The 17,181-nt window shown below is 38.0% G+C and overlaps 1 protein-coding gene across 5 annotated transcripts in view; it reads left to right on the forward strand.

Annotated features, from left to right (window-relative positions):
• Positions 1-7,142: 7,142 nt before the first annotated feature.
• The window catches only part of DPH6 (diphthamine biosynthesis 6), a 185,669-nt gene continuing 175,630 nt past the window's right edge, over positions 7,143-17,181 (forward strand). For 3 of the 5 annotated variants that reach the window (XM_036384380.2, XM_036384386.2, XM_036384383.2), the window contains exons 1-3: positions 7,143-7,270; positions 11,656-11,750; positions 14,039-14,232. In XM_036384380.2, the coding sequence (XP_036240273.1) occupies positions 7,248-7,270; positions 11,656-11,750; positions 14,039-14,232 (312 nt within the window). In that variant the 5' untranslated portion in view covers positions 7,143-7,247. Of the gene's footprint in view, positions 7,271-11,052; positions 11,177-11,655; positions 11,751-14,038; positions 14,233-17,181 lie in introns of those variants that run through there. The other 2 variants (XM_036384384.2, XM_036384385.2) reach the window with 2 other exon arrangements.

The following is a 17,181-nucleotide window of genomic DNA, read 5'->3' on the forward strand; positions in this document are numbered from 1 at the left end:
GAGAATCTGTGAAGTGAACCAGTAGTTCACAAAACTGCCTTTCAGTCTTTGCAGATGGATGGCAAACTTTTGCTCTTCTCAGCCCATATTCCTAAAGTTTTAATGATTTTTTTAAGATTACTGCAGAAATACGACTGCAAAACTGTTTGGTTTTGAAAATCATAATGCTTCCATGAAGACCAGAGAGCAGGTGTCCTGGTTTTTGTCATTGTGCAATTTCTCAGGCATTACAGAACCAATGGGAAAACCACAAGAGATCTTTTTGTTCAAAACCAGTTCTTATCAATATAGTAATCAGAAGTACCTTTCAGACTCTTGAAAAGTATTTCTTTACTTCAAAGCTTAAACAACATCAAAGAAAGCATACAGACAAAGCAGTGTTGGAAAGGAAGTAACATGCCCTTATTTTTAGCACTTGCCCACTTGTCACTCTTAAACTCTCATCTGCCTTTCAAATGTAGTGTAATCTAATTTTTATGCATACTGTATGCTCATACAGACAATTTCCTCATTTCAGAGTGTTTTGAGTTTGATAAAGGTTTTTGTACTTTTCCTTAACCTATTTCAGAAATAGCACTGTCACCATTTGTCTCAGTAACTTATAGGATGATGAAAATTGACATTTTTCTATATAGAAGTGAAAAGAATATTAGTTTTACCAAAGACTAGATCCCTTCTTCCCCTCCAGTTAGATGTGAACTTGGTCACTTCAGGGCTTAGTGTGTGGGATGATTTTAAGCAGTGGTCCCTGTGGTTGCAGGCTCTATCACCTAATAATTGACCATGACAGGAATTGTATGTCCGAAGCCAAGGGGTAGAGTGAATAGCATATGTCAGGGTCAATTAGAAGGTGGAAGACCCTGCGACAAAAAAGACTGCACTGATTAGAGCATGATGTTGACATGGGAGCTGAAGCTTCAATGTTATTTCAAAGGGCACTGTCACAGCCACCCTTCCTTCAGGACTCAAAATCTGAGGCAGATTATGTCAAGTGGTTTATACTACACATGATGTCATACAGTTCAATAGGACATTGAAAAGTAAAACTGATTTGCTGCTTCTTTTCAGCAATGAAATGCTTTCGCTGTATCACTCAAAATTAAGCTCCCTGCTTTGCTAATTAGGTCAAAACAGCTCCATACTTACTAGATTAATTCTCTCTTGAAAAATTTAACTGTGAGATGAAGAGTATTAAATGTGACACATTAAAATCTGCTTTGATTGTTAAAGTTATTAATGGTATTTTTAGTGACAAAATTGAACAAATAGGAAGAGTGGAATGAAAAGAAAATAGTCCTTTTTATTACTTACAACTCTGTTATAAATATTTTATGGTACAGGAAGATTTTTGCAATGAAACAAATGGGCCAAAAAACTTGCTGTTTGCTTATTCCCCTGAAACTTCACCAGCTTTAACCACTCAAATGTTTTAATCAATGATGAACTGCAAAACCTTTTAATAAGTGAGGAATAATCTCAAATTATATACCACTACAATAAGAGACGATAGTTCTTTCTTAGATTTTCATTGCAACAGTTCAATTTTCTGACTTTGCATTGAAAAGCTGTTTCTCTAAATTTCTGTGTCTCTGTAAAAATATCTCAGCCATTTCTGCCTACAAGACCTCAGTGGTTTAGTTTATGATGATGGAGAAGACACTGTAGCTTAACCTCATTAAATAGATACCTAATTTCTCTCTGTTCTCATGGATTATTATCCATGACCACATTTTTTCCTGGGTTTTGCAGCCAATAGATGGCTAACTCCCAATAAATCAAAGCCTATAATTTTAGATTCAAATGTGTTGGATGATGAACACATTTTAAGGAATTTTGAGCCTAGTCTCTTTCTTCCTCTCTAGAATGGTTAATAGTCTCTACCATGCAGAAACACTCCAAAAGTTCTGTCTTCAGTCTTCATTGGCAGTTAATACAGCTTCACAGGAAACATCTCATGTTATATAACAGGGACTTGGTTTTAAATCTTGTACATGTACTTCTTTGCAAAAAATTCATCTCTGATTTACATTTTTTCAACGTTATCATTAGATTAGGGCACAAATTTGTTTTGCATTTAAAATTTCCACAAAAAATTGAAATCTTCATTTCTAAAACCCAAATCTTTTTAATATGGGAGAAAAAGTAGGGAGAATATAAAAGTGCTTTAAACTGTAACTATAACATCCCCACTTAAATTTTTAATTGCAATCAAAACAAATATATGTAGAAGAGAAACTCCTTTATTACTACAGGCTTTCTGGTGACCTTGAGGTGGTCATACATTGCTTTTTGTCTTGAAAGTACTTGAAGACTTCACATGGAGAAAAATACATTTAAATACCATGGATTATGCTTAACAGAAAATGGTAAAATAATGATTTTGCCAGTCACACTCAACAGCTTCTCTTGGTGGTAATTAATATTAGTGCTTTTACTAATAGAGAGAATAAAGATTTTGAACATTGAAAACTCATCTAGTCACGTGAAAAAACTGTTTATTTGCCACTGAATATTAATTTAGCTTGCACTAGTGCCTGATGGAAACACTGGTCATTTTGACAGAGACATAACGTTAGAAGGTTAGCATTATATCTTTGACTCTCTGAAGAATGCTAGATTGGTTAGTGAAGTTCGTCAAAAGCTTAGAAAAACTGACATCATATAAGGACAATTGCCAATTATTCAAGAACCTATATAATGCTACTGTAGGCTAAATTCTGTTTGTCACAGTGGTCAATGAATTCCAGTCCAAGAGTTCTAAAAAGTTCTATACAAAGGACAAAATAAAGTTGCTGAATTTCATAGTTCTGTAGAAAGAATTCAAATCACCTATGAAAATGACAAGCCTTGCCTGACCAGAACTAAGAATGACAGGATTAGCTGTATATATATTTAAGTAGTGTTTATAGGGAGCACTTAAGAGCAAGGAGACCATAGGCCAAATAAGTCATTCTTCACATACACTGCTGATCACTACGGGCATGTCTGTGAGAATGGAGATCAACTTCAAGTCAATGTATGCCTATTTTGGTCTAAAAAGAAGCAATCAGTGTGACAAGGTGCCCAAGCAAGTCTTAAAAGGTTGTTTTATCTAGGGCATCATGAACTAGATACTGCATAGTATGGTTATGCAGCATTCAGAGCAATACTCTACATCTGTCGTGCTGTAGAAATGTAGACAGTAGGACCTGGAGTTCTTGTACATCTGAATGGGGAGAGATGCCGCCTGAGAAATTTCTTTTTTTCATATTTTAGTAGTATGTCAATGCATCTCATGTTGACAAACTGGAATTTTTTTCTCAAAATATAATTCTAGTTTATCTCACAGAGAAATTGAAAATATCCTGCTTACTGTGAAGTAAGTGAAAATTCAGGGAAGCTGTTGATGACAGGCAGCTAAAGGAACTCTGCAGCCAGTTTCTTAGTTAAAAGTCCAACCGAAATATTCTGTAAAATCTCAGACCATTTTTCTATATTACATAGAGAACTTTGGGTATTAGGAGCAGCAAAAAATTCTGCCACCTGTTAAATGAGGAAAACACCTCTGACTGTAGGAGAGTCAGAGCAGGACACCCTAATATAGGCCAATAGTGGCACACTGCCAGCTATACCCGTGAAAACTCCAACATTCCTGTTCTGGACCTGGCAAGCAAAGGCGGAGACCATTTTCAAAACCTTTGTTTCAAAATGGAAATATTCTTCTAACGTTATATCTGCTTTATGTATGCAGTATTCTGTTACTTACTGGTGATTATAATAGGAAATCTTTTAATTAAGAACTTCATTAGTTCACCTTTAACTGCCAATCACCAGATAATTGGCCCTTTGCTAAGAGGCACTGCAGCTCAGGTATGCTAAAATGACTGTTTCTCAGAATAACTTACTGAAAGTAAGTTATTTTTGGAACTCATTTATAAGAGAACTTAATTAACTATTCCAGATCATTAGGGATACTGCATTGCTTTTTTCAATCCTCTGACAGGTTCCTCCAGTTATACTAGTTCATTATCATTATTTTCAACTTTCTAGGCAGAAAAGGGTGAAAAAGAAACACTGAGCCATTGCAGGCCTTCTGCACAAACTAGCCAGTACTACCCCAAGATGAAAGGCAGCTTTGGTGGATTTCATTGTTTGAGCTGCTGTGGCAGTACAGCAGAATGTCTTGGGGCAAGCAGTTTGAGAGATGGTGCATTTTCTTTTGTCCACTGTCATATGGCAGAACTTTTTAAGAGCAGTGACACTACACAAGAGCTATTCCATAGGTGAATGAAAGCAAACAGATTTTCTCATAGAATATACTCCACATAATTTGAAAACAGCATCCTTTTGGGTAAAATGCAAATTTGTTTTCAAACCTCACTTTAAAAATTCAATTTTGATATATTTCTCGAATTCTGGGACCCAAATGCCACTTTTATATTTGTCCAAATATCTACTGATGTCTTCATCCAGTAGCAGCAAAAATTCCAGTTGCAGTAGTAAATGAAGCAGACCTTGGTCCTACAGTATTGTATTTAACTTCTGCTTTAAACAAGTCTGACTTGTGAGTAGAAATTTGGTCTTTTTAGAAGCTGTAAAACTGAATGCAATAGAACCATTCCCCCAAAGCCCAGCTATATTGTATCAACAATAGATTAATAATAACAGACCTTTTTGAAAATGCAAGACTTCAGAATTACTCTTTACAAATCTTCTAACAATGCCCAATGCCTAGAAAAGATTTTTACAAGTCTTTGTGTATTTGTTCTAAAGCTGTCTGATTACAGCTACAGATTATATGGCCTCTCCATTTTACAAAGCAGTAGAATAATTTATGTACATGATTTTTACTTTCCATGTATCATTGTTAAGCATTGCAAATAAGCATATTCTAAGAGTTCACAACTACTAGCCAAATTATTCTTTTTTGTGATAATAAATAAGTAAATATGCATCATTCAAAACCAGAAAATATAGAGATGATGTATCACAAAATTACCTTCCTCTTTTTTTATTTTCTGGGCAATAAATCAAATAACTTTGTTCTGCCCTTTTTACAGTTCCTCAGAGATCTGTTATTTTCTACTAGTTCATGTACTAGTTCATGCAGTATTGTTTCTTTCATTTTAGTAATCTCTGCTAAAAATCTCTCTTCTAGTTCAGAACAGGTCTCCATTACCTTCGTGAGCCAAAAAAGAGAAGTCCCAAACCCTAAAAAAATTCCTGTGGTTTCATCAGAATCTCACATCTAAGACAACCTCCTTTAATCACCTAGGATGTTCTGAAGAACAGAGAAGGCTTTCAAGGATTTACATATGATGCCATCATCAATAAACTAGTAGGAAACTCAAACGCCCTGTAAGCAATTCCAAGGCAAGTCAAATATTCAGTTTCATAATGCCAGCCTGTGGTGGCCAAAGCATGAACTGAAGATTTGTATTTTTAAAATGTATGCTTTTTGCAATTATTCCAACACAGAAAAATCTATTTTATGTTTACTACATCTTCACAACTACTTAGCAAATAAGTTTTATACCAATTGTCATTCCTTAACTTCTCAAAAGTGTATTTAGGAAGGCATCATCACCTTCATATCTGCCCATAGTTATTCACTCCTGTTTTACAGTGATTTACTGTATAAATCGTGTCCTGACTAAAATCATCTAAAAAAAAAGAAAGTGGCTTTTCAAGCTGTTTCATGAGCTGTACATAATATATATATACATACATATATATATATACTTGTTTCACTATGCATTTATTTTGGAACATTTATCACTATAACAAAGTGGTTTTTTTAGAATGCTTTCTTCCATCGTATCTCTTCCTGGGAACTTCATACTCAGCAGCCTATGTGCAAGGAACTAATGCAAAGCCTGAGTGGTACAGATTGTTATATAGCATTGTATAATATCACGTTACAGGGGACTGGGAAGTTAGCCCTCCCAGTGCATAAAGCATTTATCCCAGCCTGGAGGGACAAAGCCTTGTGTGATATTTGCACCACAGGGACCATGAGCTGGCACTCCTGGTCACTGCAGGTGGCAGGCTGGGAATGCAGGGAGCCCCGAGGCTCACCCTGAGGCACTCTGCTGGTCCCGCTGACCCTGCACACCAGGCTCCAGCCAGCGTGGGAAACCAAGCACACACCGGCGGCTTCTTGCCCCATTTTAGTCTCACAGGCCCTAGGAACCAAAGCCTGGAGAGTGGCGGGCCCTTGGACTGCTGCTTGAAACCCTGCCACAATACCAACAGCAATGCCTTTATCTGCTGATACAGGACTTCTAAAGTTAGTCTGGCAATAAAGTTTCTTCGAGAGAACTAGCCCACATGTTTCTTCTGTGACATGGGGGAAATAAACTTGTGTGTCAGGTGTCGAAAGACTGGGCACCTGGGCAAGCTTGTGACTTAGCTTGCAAACCTACAGGGGTGTCTGTCATGTGTGCCATGGCAGGATTGGTCAGAAAATTGGCCCAGAACAGGGATCAGATGAGGAGATCCGATTTTCGCTCTGCAGCAGCTGAAACCGAGGATGCAGAGGGACATTTTGTGCTCGCGTGCGAGCGGAGAGCAGCTAAGCAGCCTGGTCAGCTCTGCTGTTCCAACCTCTCCGCTGCCGCAACCACTGGTCCGCTGCGACTTGTAAAGCCCAGCAGCAGCTCCTGCCCTCCCAGCGGGCCTCCCTACCCCGGGCCGCGGTGGACTGGCGACTATGCCCTACAGTCCCTCCGCCAGGCACCTCAAGGGGAGGGGGTGGCCTCCCTCGGCTGGCCCTGCTCCCTAGGCAGCAGTCACTTGGAGCAGGTCCGCGGTTCTTCGCTGAAGGACAGAAGGCAAGAGACGGGCTCAGGGAAGCGGCAGGAGGGCGATGCCCTTAAACAGGCGGCCCGGGCCTGCCAGCGCGGCCGCCCTGCCCTCCATAGGCGCCCGGCGCTCTGCCTCCGCGGCCGCTCCCTCCTCCCGCCCGTCCCCGGGCCGCGTCCGGGCCGCGCCGTCCCGGCCGGCGCGCAGCCCCGTGGCGGAGGCAGCGCACCTCCCCGGGCACGGGCGCCGGCCGCTCGCCGAGCCTCGGTTTGTGCAGGCAGTCTGCCGGCCTGCCCCGGGAGGAGGGCCCGGTAGGGGAGGCGGCCAAGCGGTAGCGGTAGCAACGGAGGAGCCGGCAGCGTGCGCAGCCCAGGGTGGCTGTGCGACCGGGCTCCTTCCCCGCTGCGCTTGCCGGCTGTCGCCCACCTCCCTGACAGTGTTACCGCCCCCGGCCTGCGAGCAACATGAGGGTAGTGGCTTTGATCAGGTAACGCGCTGACGGAGCGCCTATGTGAGCGAGCGAGGGGCGTCTCGCAGGCGGAGAAAGGGCGCCGGGAGAAGCCCTGCCTGCCCGGGGGTCGCGCTCCACCCAGCGCCACCCGGGAGACCCGCCCGGCCCTTTCCGCTCGGCCTTCCCGCCCATGCGTTTCCTAGTGCTTCCCTTGCCCTGGCCTGGCTGCGTGTTCCCAGCCGGCTGCCGGCTCTGCCTGTGGCCCCTGCAGTGGCCGCCTGCGAGTGCTGCCGCGGGCCGGTCCCTGCCTGCGCGTAGGGTGAGACTGGGAAGAATTCTCGTGTTACGGCAGAATTCAGGAATAACTGGTCTATTTTTAAAACTAAACGAGCAAAACCCAAACAAATAAACCACCCCGCAACCAACCAACACAGCCGCAGTCCCCCAGCCAAAACCAGACCTACAGTTATCTGCCCCAGTCGCTTGCTCTCCGGTATCCCGGGCTCTTCGTCTGCAGCGAGGCGAGAGCCGGAGCCGCCCGGGCCGCCGGCAGCGCCTTCGCCGGGGGCGCAGAGCGTGGGCCGCATGTCCTGCTCTAAAAAAGAGGGTTCTGCTCATTTGCAGTTCAATATCCGCGTGCTTTTGCCTTCCAAGTATCTTAAGCTCTTTCAGGATAGATTTCCTAAACTCTTAGCGGTAGATTTTTGTAATGTGTCTTTTTTCGAGAGATTAAATTTTGCCAGTTTTAAAATGATGAACTAGCTCGTTTCAATCGTTGGAGTTGGATACAGCCGTGTCTGTCAAGGGTTGCATCTTCTCCCCCCCCCCCCCCCGGCGTTTTTTGTAAGTTTGTTAGTTTCTGCAATTCTTGTGATTTTTTTTTTTTTTTTAATTAACATTTTCTAATAAGGATACACGTGCTTTTCTTGAAGAAACAATAGTTAAAAAAGAACTAGCTAAGAAGCTTCTAAGTGGAAAAGAATTGTGCAGATGTGAGCTGTGTATTTTTATTTTTGGGTGCAGTAGCTATTTACATAAGCCAAAATATTTAATGTATTAAATTCTTCAGGGAATATCTAATATCAAACCTTGTTGAAACTGAGATTTGGCCACAACAACTGCAAATAATTCCAAACCTCATGCAAGGAGAAAATACAGGAAATGTTGTCTGTTTTTCTAGATTTGCTGAAATATGGTGTAGGGAAAATCAGCTTCAATTTTTTTTTATTTTATTTTATAGATAAGACTTTTTCTTTCAGGATTATTTACTTTGATATTCTCAAAGCAGAGGAATGTGTTAAAAGGCAGGATCGAATAAAATCCTATAAACAGGTTTCTAACACAATTGCTATTTTAATGGTCTATTTTACAAGGACGGATTTAGTTTCAGTAATAGTTTTAAGAAGAGTTTTAAAGAGACATCAAAGTGTATGAAGTCTTTGTAACAGAGCTAGCCAAAGATCAGAGGGGAAAAAAAGTATTTGAAAAGTGCTTCTTACTTTTGCAAAGGTCAGGATTATGTATGAAATTACTTTAACCTGTTTTTTTTTCCTTGTAGAATGTTGATAGTCTTGTTTTAAGGTGGTATTTATGGGGTAAACCCTGCGTTTTGTTTTGTGCTAAATCATAGACATTTTAAAGCCAGTCTTCAACCTGGAATATGATGTTTTTCAACTCTTTAAAATTCTTCTAGAATTTTCTGAACTGTAAGTGGTTATACTTGTCTATAGAAAGGAATTTTGCTTGGAAGTCCTATATAGGTTTGTATCCTCACAGTTACCCAGATTTTTTTTTTCTTCTGGTATTTTGTTTATAAGCCTGCCTGTTAACATACTTGCAGAACCCTGACTGACCTCACTTTGGAGCTTTCTACAGAAAGGCCTGTGGTTTTTTTTCTGTGCTGGGAATTGAGAGAGGTCCCCAGGATATCTCAGTACTTGTCTTCATCTCCCTTCTGTGGACTGTTCTGAGTCCACCTTCCTCCCATGGGCATGGGCTGGCTGGTTTCATTGGTCTTAACCATATTGTGTTTTACATTTAGTTTGGAAGGTCTTGTGGGTGCACCATGTAGTTTGTTTCTTGATACTGGTAGTTTTTAGGGCTATGGTAAATAATACCGAGAATAAATAACAAGACAGTAGCATGTGATTCAGTAAGCCCAGATTTCCACCTACTAACTGGTGGTCCAATGTAAGCAATATGGATATCAATATGCATCTTAAATTTTCTTTATGTGTACATATATACACATAAATTAATTGGAAGGATGAATATATTTATTCTGGTGACATTTTAATTTTTGATTTCAATTTTTTAAAATATTAAAAACTGTAAACAGCATAGGCAATTATCTATTGTCATACAATTATTTTTCTGAAGTGCTGTTTGTAGTTGAAATCAGAACCAGTGGGAGACTTTTATTTTTCAGCATAAAGTCATTCAGAAGGAAAAGAGTCTTTGTCTCATTATTCTGTTAAGCCTGGAAGTTCAAATTACGAAGTGAATACTGTCGACATTTTCAAGCTATCAAGAACAGTGTCCAAAAGTAATGAATGTATGATTTCAATTTTTTTTTGTGTCTGCATATAGGTTAGAAGAAAGTTGCTGGTATGCATTAGAAGAATGTTAAGTAGAGATGGACCCTCCAAGTAGGATTCTATCATATTTATATTTACTTTTTAGCACTGAAACAGAAGCAACTGCTTTATGAAAATCTGTTAAATACAAAAGGATGCCATGTTTTACACTATTTCTACTTCAGGTTTCATTTACACAACAAGTTCAAGACAGCATACAGAATTTTTGCATGGATAAAAGCTGAGATTGAGGGGAATAGCTAAAGGGTTTCATTCCTCTAGGACACTTTCAAGCTTTTGGGCAGAGGGCTAGATAAAAGGGAGAGCTTAAAGCTGGAAATTCTGAAGAAGTTTGTTTCAAAATCACAGAATCATTTAGTTTGGAAAAGACCTCCAAGATTATCAAGTCCAACGTTTGACTGATCACCACTTGTCAATTAGGCCATAGCACCAAGTGCTATGTCCAGTCATTTCTTGAACATCTCCAGGGGTGATAGCTGCACCACCTCCCTGGGCAGCCCATTCAAATGCTTGACAACTCTTCCCATGGAGAAATTTTTCCTGATGTCCAACGTGGACCTCCCTTGGTGCAGCTTGAGGCCATTTCCTCTTATTCTTCACTTTTTTTCTGGTTGAAGAGGTCAGGCCCCACCTTGCTCCAACTCCTTTTCAGGAACAAATAGTAATAGTGTGACCACAAGGAACACAACAGTGTATTGTAGCAAGGACTGCTTGTACTGTATGTTCTCCTGTGCAAGTCTCAGTGATTCTAAAACAAAATGCAGTTTTACAGAGCTTGTATAGATCTCTGTTGTAGTTCCTGCCATGGTTTTTGTGCCTTGGCATTTAAAGAAGCTGCATAGAATCTCCACCTGCAGTTGTAGTTTGAAGGCCAGAAGTCTGAACATGGATCTTTTAAGCAGTGTGTATTCTAGAGCACTTTTATTGTAGATTGTAATGTTTCTTTTCTATTGATTAAAATCCATAGAGATACTTTTTCAGTTACATCAAGAGAACAGAATTCTTTCCTCACTGATAACAGAAAAGGTTCCTGTAGATCTTGAATGAATGTCAAAATTTATTGTATCCTCTCTGTTGGAGAATTATCTATTGGCCTCAAACAAGAGTATGATTATGTTTGCTTTTATATTTTTTTACTAGCGTTAATAGTTTTTATTTACAGTGAAATGCAGTAAAAAAATCATATGTTCTATGCAGTGTCAACTGAAACTACTGCCTGTAATAATTAAAGTTTTTGAGAATGGCAAATATGTTCAAAATGTTGAAGGTTTGGGCAACATATCCCATGAAGGAGAAATGTTATTCCTGATATAAAGGATCAATGAAGTTGGAGAAGACCTCTAAGGTATTGAGTCCAACCATTAACCTAACACTGCCAAGTCCACCACTAAAATGTGTCCCTAGGCATCACGTCTACATGACAGACCTAATTTAAAAGGATTACTAATGCTGTCAACTCACTGGAGCAGATTTTGGGGTTTTGATCCAAATTAACGAGTAATGAGTAAATACTAATTCATCACTGGAATAAAGGACATTCTTTGAGGAGATTCCAGTGGCAGTGGCTCTTCTTCATGTAACCTCTCAGATTACTACTAAGATACAAAACTCTTTATGTGCTTTATGGTTACTGCATTTAGGCATATGTAGTTAATGTATGGTGAAATCATTCTTTTCCTACTGTTACTATTCTACAGCTCTTCATATTTCACAACTTTATAAGCAGCTCTGATAATACTTGTTTTTGAACAGTTAGTTAAAAGTTATAAGAGGCTAAAACTTTTATCTGTGCTTTTAATTGCCACAATTTTCTTCTCCTTACAGTGGTGGGAAGGACAGTTGTTACAATATGATGCAGTGTGTTGCTGCTGGGCATCAGATTGTTGCTCTTGCCAATTTAAGACCTGCTGAAAATACAGGTATGAAAGCCACATTTCTTACAAGAATTTTTTTAAAAATAGAATCACAACCATGCCTGAATTAAGTTCCCGTATGTGTTTTGTCTGGTTTTGCATATTGAAGGCCAATACAGAAACTTGAAAGAGTTTTTAATATTGAAGACCAATACAGAAACTTGAAAGAGGTATAAAAAAGATGTTATGGAGATGTATTAAGTGTATTTTTCCTTAAGTGAAAAAAAGCCCACAAGAAGAAAAGATCAATTAGAAAAAGGCTTACACAATTTGAAAATGAGAATATTGATATCCTGGTGGTAAACAAAGGGGTTGTGTGAGGTCAGTAGCACAAATGCTGAAAGCTGATAGATGATGTCATCAACCAAAACTAGCACTGTACTTCTAGAAATGTTCTAAACTGTTGCTAAACTAAATGCTGTAAACCATTCCAGCTGCCAAAAATGTGCCATTGTGCTGCTGCTCATCCATTTTTATCTTTGTGTGTCTTTCTCCATTATTCTAACCCAGTATCTGTGAACTGCACTGAGACTGCATTGAGGAACTGATGTGGGTTCAAATTGACCTCGATACATGTATTTTTCCTGCTTTTTTCCTTTTAGAGTAGAATGTTTTTTTGATCAGTTCCTCATGGGCTACAGTTTATTTCTATGACAAATGATGGGAGAAACTCAGGTAGTCAGTGTGAGCTGAGAGGATGAGCTAAGTATTTGTATATTGGACTATAGCACAAATTGAAGTGAGACTGGAAAAGCAAGTGAGCTGTTTCCAGTTGGTAGGGGAGAATGCTAAAGTATGTTAACTAGGTTCACTGTTCAACATATGTTAAGCAATTAAGTATGGTATTTGGTAACTGTACAGTAGGAGGGTACACAGAAAGGGAAGGAAAAAGGGAGCTGCCATCGCAAATGAGTCACGGGCAGAACTGGCAAATGCTAGGAGAGTGTAGGAAAAACTTATTTTCTGGGTAGCTAGGACATAATAATCTCGAATCTTGTTGAAATATGTTGTCTTCAAACTAATTTATCCTCATCAGAAATGTAGAATATTATCATTAAAATCATAAAATGCTCTCTTTAAGTGTGTAGTTGGAAATTTTATAGAAAGTTAATTGAGGTGCTTCAGGCAATAGTGGATTCTATGCCATTCTTTTTATTTTATCTTGTACCACTGTTGCCTGGAGAGTCTCAAATAATAAAGAAACTGTGTATTCTAAGCAGAATATCACTTAAAGACTTTGTCATGTTCATGTATGTTGAAACCACTGAATTTTCCCTTAAATCTACTCTGCTGGTCTAGGTTGGTTAGTTGTGATTAGGGGGTTGGATTTGCCTGTTTTGTGCAGAACCGTATCTGTTGTGTGGCATCAAAGGTGACTGACCTAATTCTTACATCACAAATTAGTCATCTTGGCCAGTTACAGACCTTCTTCTTTGTAAGATGTGCTACACAGGTATACAGCAGAAATGCTTGATGTCTCTATGTAAATTCAGAGTTACAAATTATCATTAAAATAGTGAACTTTGTTAGCTTGTAATAAAGTGGAGATTTCACCAATAATGTTATATTACTTTATCAATCTCTTAGAGATATTATCTGAAAAAATGATATATAAATGATCTATTGTATAGTTTGAGATGTAATTCTAATTCATGATACCTGCATTTTAGCTGCTTTTTCCTTATCTGATGGCTACAAATTGCTTGTAAGAAAATTTGGTTAATTTTTTTCTCATGGTTAAGGAAATAAGCTTTTTGCTTATTAAACAGTGTCAAAACTTTGTAGTGGTCTGCTTTTATTTGACCTAAGCAGAGATAGTCTCCTTTTGTGATGACCATGATAACAATTTTAACAGTAAAGTTTTTTGTACATTTTGACAACCTTGTTCAAGTTGCTTGTTCTGAATATTGCAATGCATTACAAATTTCTTGATCTGAGTATGTTGAAATACATCTGAGTTTGTGCCTCTGACCTGTCTTCCTATTAAAATTACCATGTGAATGGAAGCAGAATTGAAATGATAGGAGATTTTTTGGATGAAGCAGGAAGAAGGAAAGGCACCACAATTTGCAAATAGGCAGCATGTTTGTGACAGATGTCTTCCTCTCCATACGTCTGTTGGGTGGAGAAATCTATTTTTTTTCTTTCCATGTTTATAGTGGTGTTGTCACCAAACATCTGTTTGTGAACTGAAAAATATTAACATTTAGATTTTCTCGGTACTTTGTAGTATTGTGATTATCTGTAATTGTTGCAACAATGTACCTGATATGGTTGGTTTTTAATCGTGGCAGGGCAGACTGATGAATTGGACAGCTATATGTATCAGACAGTAGGACACCATGCCATTGACCTATATGCTGATGCATTGGATTTGCCACTCTATCGTGGTTTTATAAAAGGTACCAGTGTGAATACTGGAAGAGTATATACTGCATGCCAGGAAGATGAGGTTGAAGACCTTTACCAGCTTATGAAACTTGTTAAGGTATGCTGATTGAAAACAATTATATAGTTGGGGATAATTATATTGCTTAATTCATTTCTGAATTTAAGTAAATGATCCACTTAGGTTTTTAAGGAAAACTGTAAGAAAAAAAATGGAAGACTTTTACAGGTTTTATTTCTATTCCTTTCTTCTTCCTTGGTCTGTAAATATATGGTATAACTATATTCCTTTTCCCCCAATGTAAATCACACTTCTTAATCCTCGTTTCAAGCCAAAACCTTTTTCCTATTTAATGAAAAGACCTGTAACAGGAGCTTCACATGTACAACAAAAAACATAATTGTGACAATCATCTATAAATAGAATATTTAGCTTATTTTTCACTTGTAAGAACGTATCAGTTGATTGCTGTAATGAGAGATCTTTTAGATTTTGTGCATTTATCAGTGTGTGGGAAGTAATGTCTAGACATTTCCATTTGAGTACACTTATGATGTGTAAACCAGAATCTGTTATTTGTTTGTATGTCGCATGTCACTCTCCAAATATTACAGAATATTTCACAATGATAGTTTTGATTCTGGTAGCCCTGTGATTATATTCTAATATATGACACAGTAGCAATAACATATATCAATCCTTTTTAGCTATAAAATGAATTAAAGAGAGACAATGAACCACTTTCTAAACTACTTAAAATTTATTCTCTGGTTTTTTCAAAATCTTTCATATAGTACTTTATTTCTACCAATACTAAATCAGACCTCATTGAAAAAAGCAGAAAACCTCATGTTGACTGTAGAGGTTTTCTACAGTGTTTGAGTGAACATACTGTGTCCATTCCAGGTAATTGTGTTGATTACTGCAGTGTGCAGTACTAAAACCAATACACTGTTCAAAAAATCATAACTGCTATTTTAAAGAAAGTAAATATGTGATTTTATTGATCAAACTGGTATAGACTATTAATGAAACTTCAGATAAAGGTGTTTGTAATCTTCATGTCAGGTATTGAACATTTTCTACCTCGTTCGCCTTCATTAAAATGATAATTGAGATTCATGAACCTAAATACTTCAGGCTTTATTCTGTATTCAGTTAAAAAAATCAAATTGCAGATAAGACCTAAGAATGTGGTTTGAATGCAGAGTACTTCCTGACCCATCTTGGAGTCAAATGTTGCATCTTGTAAACATTTTTGGCAAGGAAATTATCTTCTTCTAATGTAAAATCAATATCATAGACCTGTGTTGGAGTTTGAGACTACAGAGCAGGAAAATAGTTCATGTAGGCAGTACAGCCTCTAGTTGTTCTGGGCAGGCTTAGGTTGGATATTAGGAAACATTTCTTTACTGAAAAGGGTATCTAGCATTGAACCAGGCTACTTGGGGAAGTGGTTGAGTCACTGTCTCTGGAGGGATTTAAAAGTTGTGTGGACTGGGTGCCTAGAGACATGGTTTAGTGGTGGACTTGGCAGTGTTAGGTTAATGGTTAGACTCAATGATTTCAAGGGCATTTTGCAACCTAAATGATTCTATGATTATGCTCTAGAGTGCTTCACAGAGGTTTTAAATGGAATGTGCATATCCTGCAATACAGGAATCAAAAGAAATATGATACAGCAGTTTTAAATTATTTTTGAACCGCGGTAGTATTAGAAATTAGAAGGACTGATATCTACTGTCTCTTAAAGCTGCATGCTAACAGCTTTCTGCTGCTGGGTAAGGTAATAAATTACTGATCAATTTAATTAAAAATGGGCAAATTAGTGGCAATTAAGATGATACTTCCTCTACACTTCTTGCTGTCTTTGGAGGAATGGATCCCTGACATAAATTAATGCTAGTGTTAAATCTTGACAATTTCTGCTTTGGAAGTTTGTACATGATAATTATAACTATAGCTGAAAGAGATGTTATCATGTTGTCTGGAACTAAATAACTATTTATTTCCTGTATAGAAATATTAAGCCCACTATATGATATCTTCAAGTTATAAATATTAACGATATACTGCCTTTATGTTAGACTTTGTATAATGATGTCTTTACAGTAAAACCTAGCTATGGAATTCTGATACAAAAGTTTCAGTAAGTGTCTTGCATATTTTGATGAATAATTGCAAAATTATGTGGAGAAATAAACTACTGCAACTGTGGTATTTTAGTTCTAAGAAGACTACTAACTTTTTTTCTGTGTTAGCAATAACTTTGAAATCTTTCTGGTTTTATTTTTTCACATTTTTTAATAACTGCTGTTTTGTAGCTTTACTATTTAATTCTTACTCACTGAGGATTTTGCTTTAGGAGTTTTTTTTCCCAGATGTTAATAGTTTTAAACAGAGAAGTCAGTTTGCATTCTCTTGAAGGGAGGGGATGAAATCTGTGGAAGCCTTGTCAAAACCATCTTTGAGTGACTGTAATTTTAAAACACTGGTCAAATAACATAGCTCTTTTTTTCAGTAAATGGTTTGGGGCCAGGACTAGAGGAAAGGTGTGTCTAAATCAAAATCACAGAGTGTACCTTACGTTTCCATTGGCAAAGAATACTTCTGTTGCAAGTACTTATGTAGTAAAAAGTTAAAACACTTCAAAAAAACTGTATGAATTTGGAAGTATACAATGTTTTTAAAAACAGTGCCATGAGAACAAGATTTCTAAAGAATTAAATATTCCCTCACAGTTCTGTGAAACCCAGGACAACAGTCCTGTTCTGGTTCATGTGACTCAGTGAGTGATACTGACTGTCATTGACTGTAAACCTATTAATTTTATTGTCACAAACCCAAGTGATTGATGGGTATAAAGGAAATTTATATCTGTTTTTTAGTTGCCTAATGCCACGTTTTAGATTTTGTATTCAGTACATATTGTGAAACATATCTGAGTACTTGTATGATGTCTAAATATATCTTACTATGCAGTCTTCACCTGATAGTAGAATATTTACTTCATGAGACGTGTAAGTCTTGAACTCTAAAGAATAATTT

Source organism: Molothrus ater, chromosome 6, assembly GCF_012460135.2.
Source record: "Molothrus ater isolate BHLD 08-10-18 breed brown headed cowbird chromosome 6, BPBGC_Mater_1.1, whole genome shotgun sequence".
NCBI classification, from domain to species: domain Eukaryota; kingdom Metazoa; phylum Chordata; class Aves; order Passeriformes; family Icteridae; genus Molothrus; species Molothrus ater.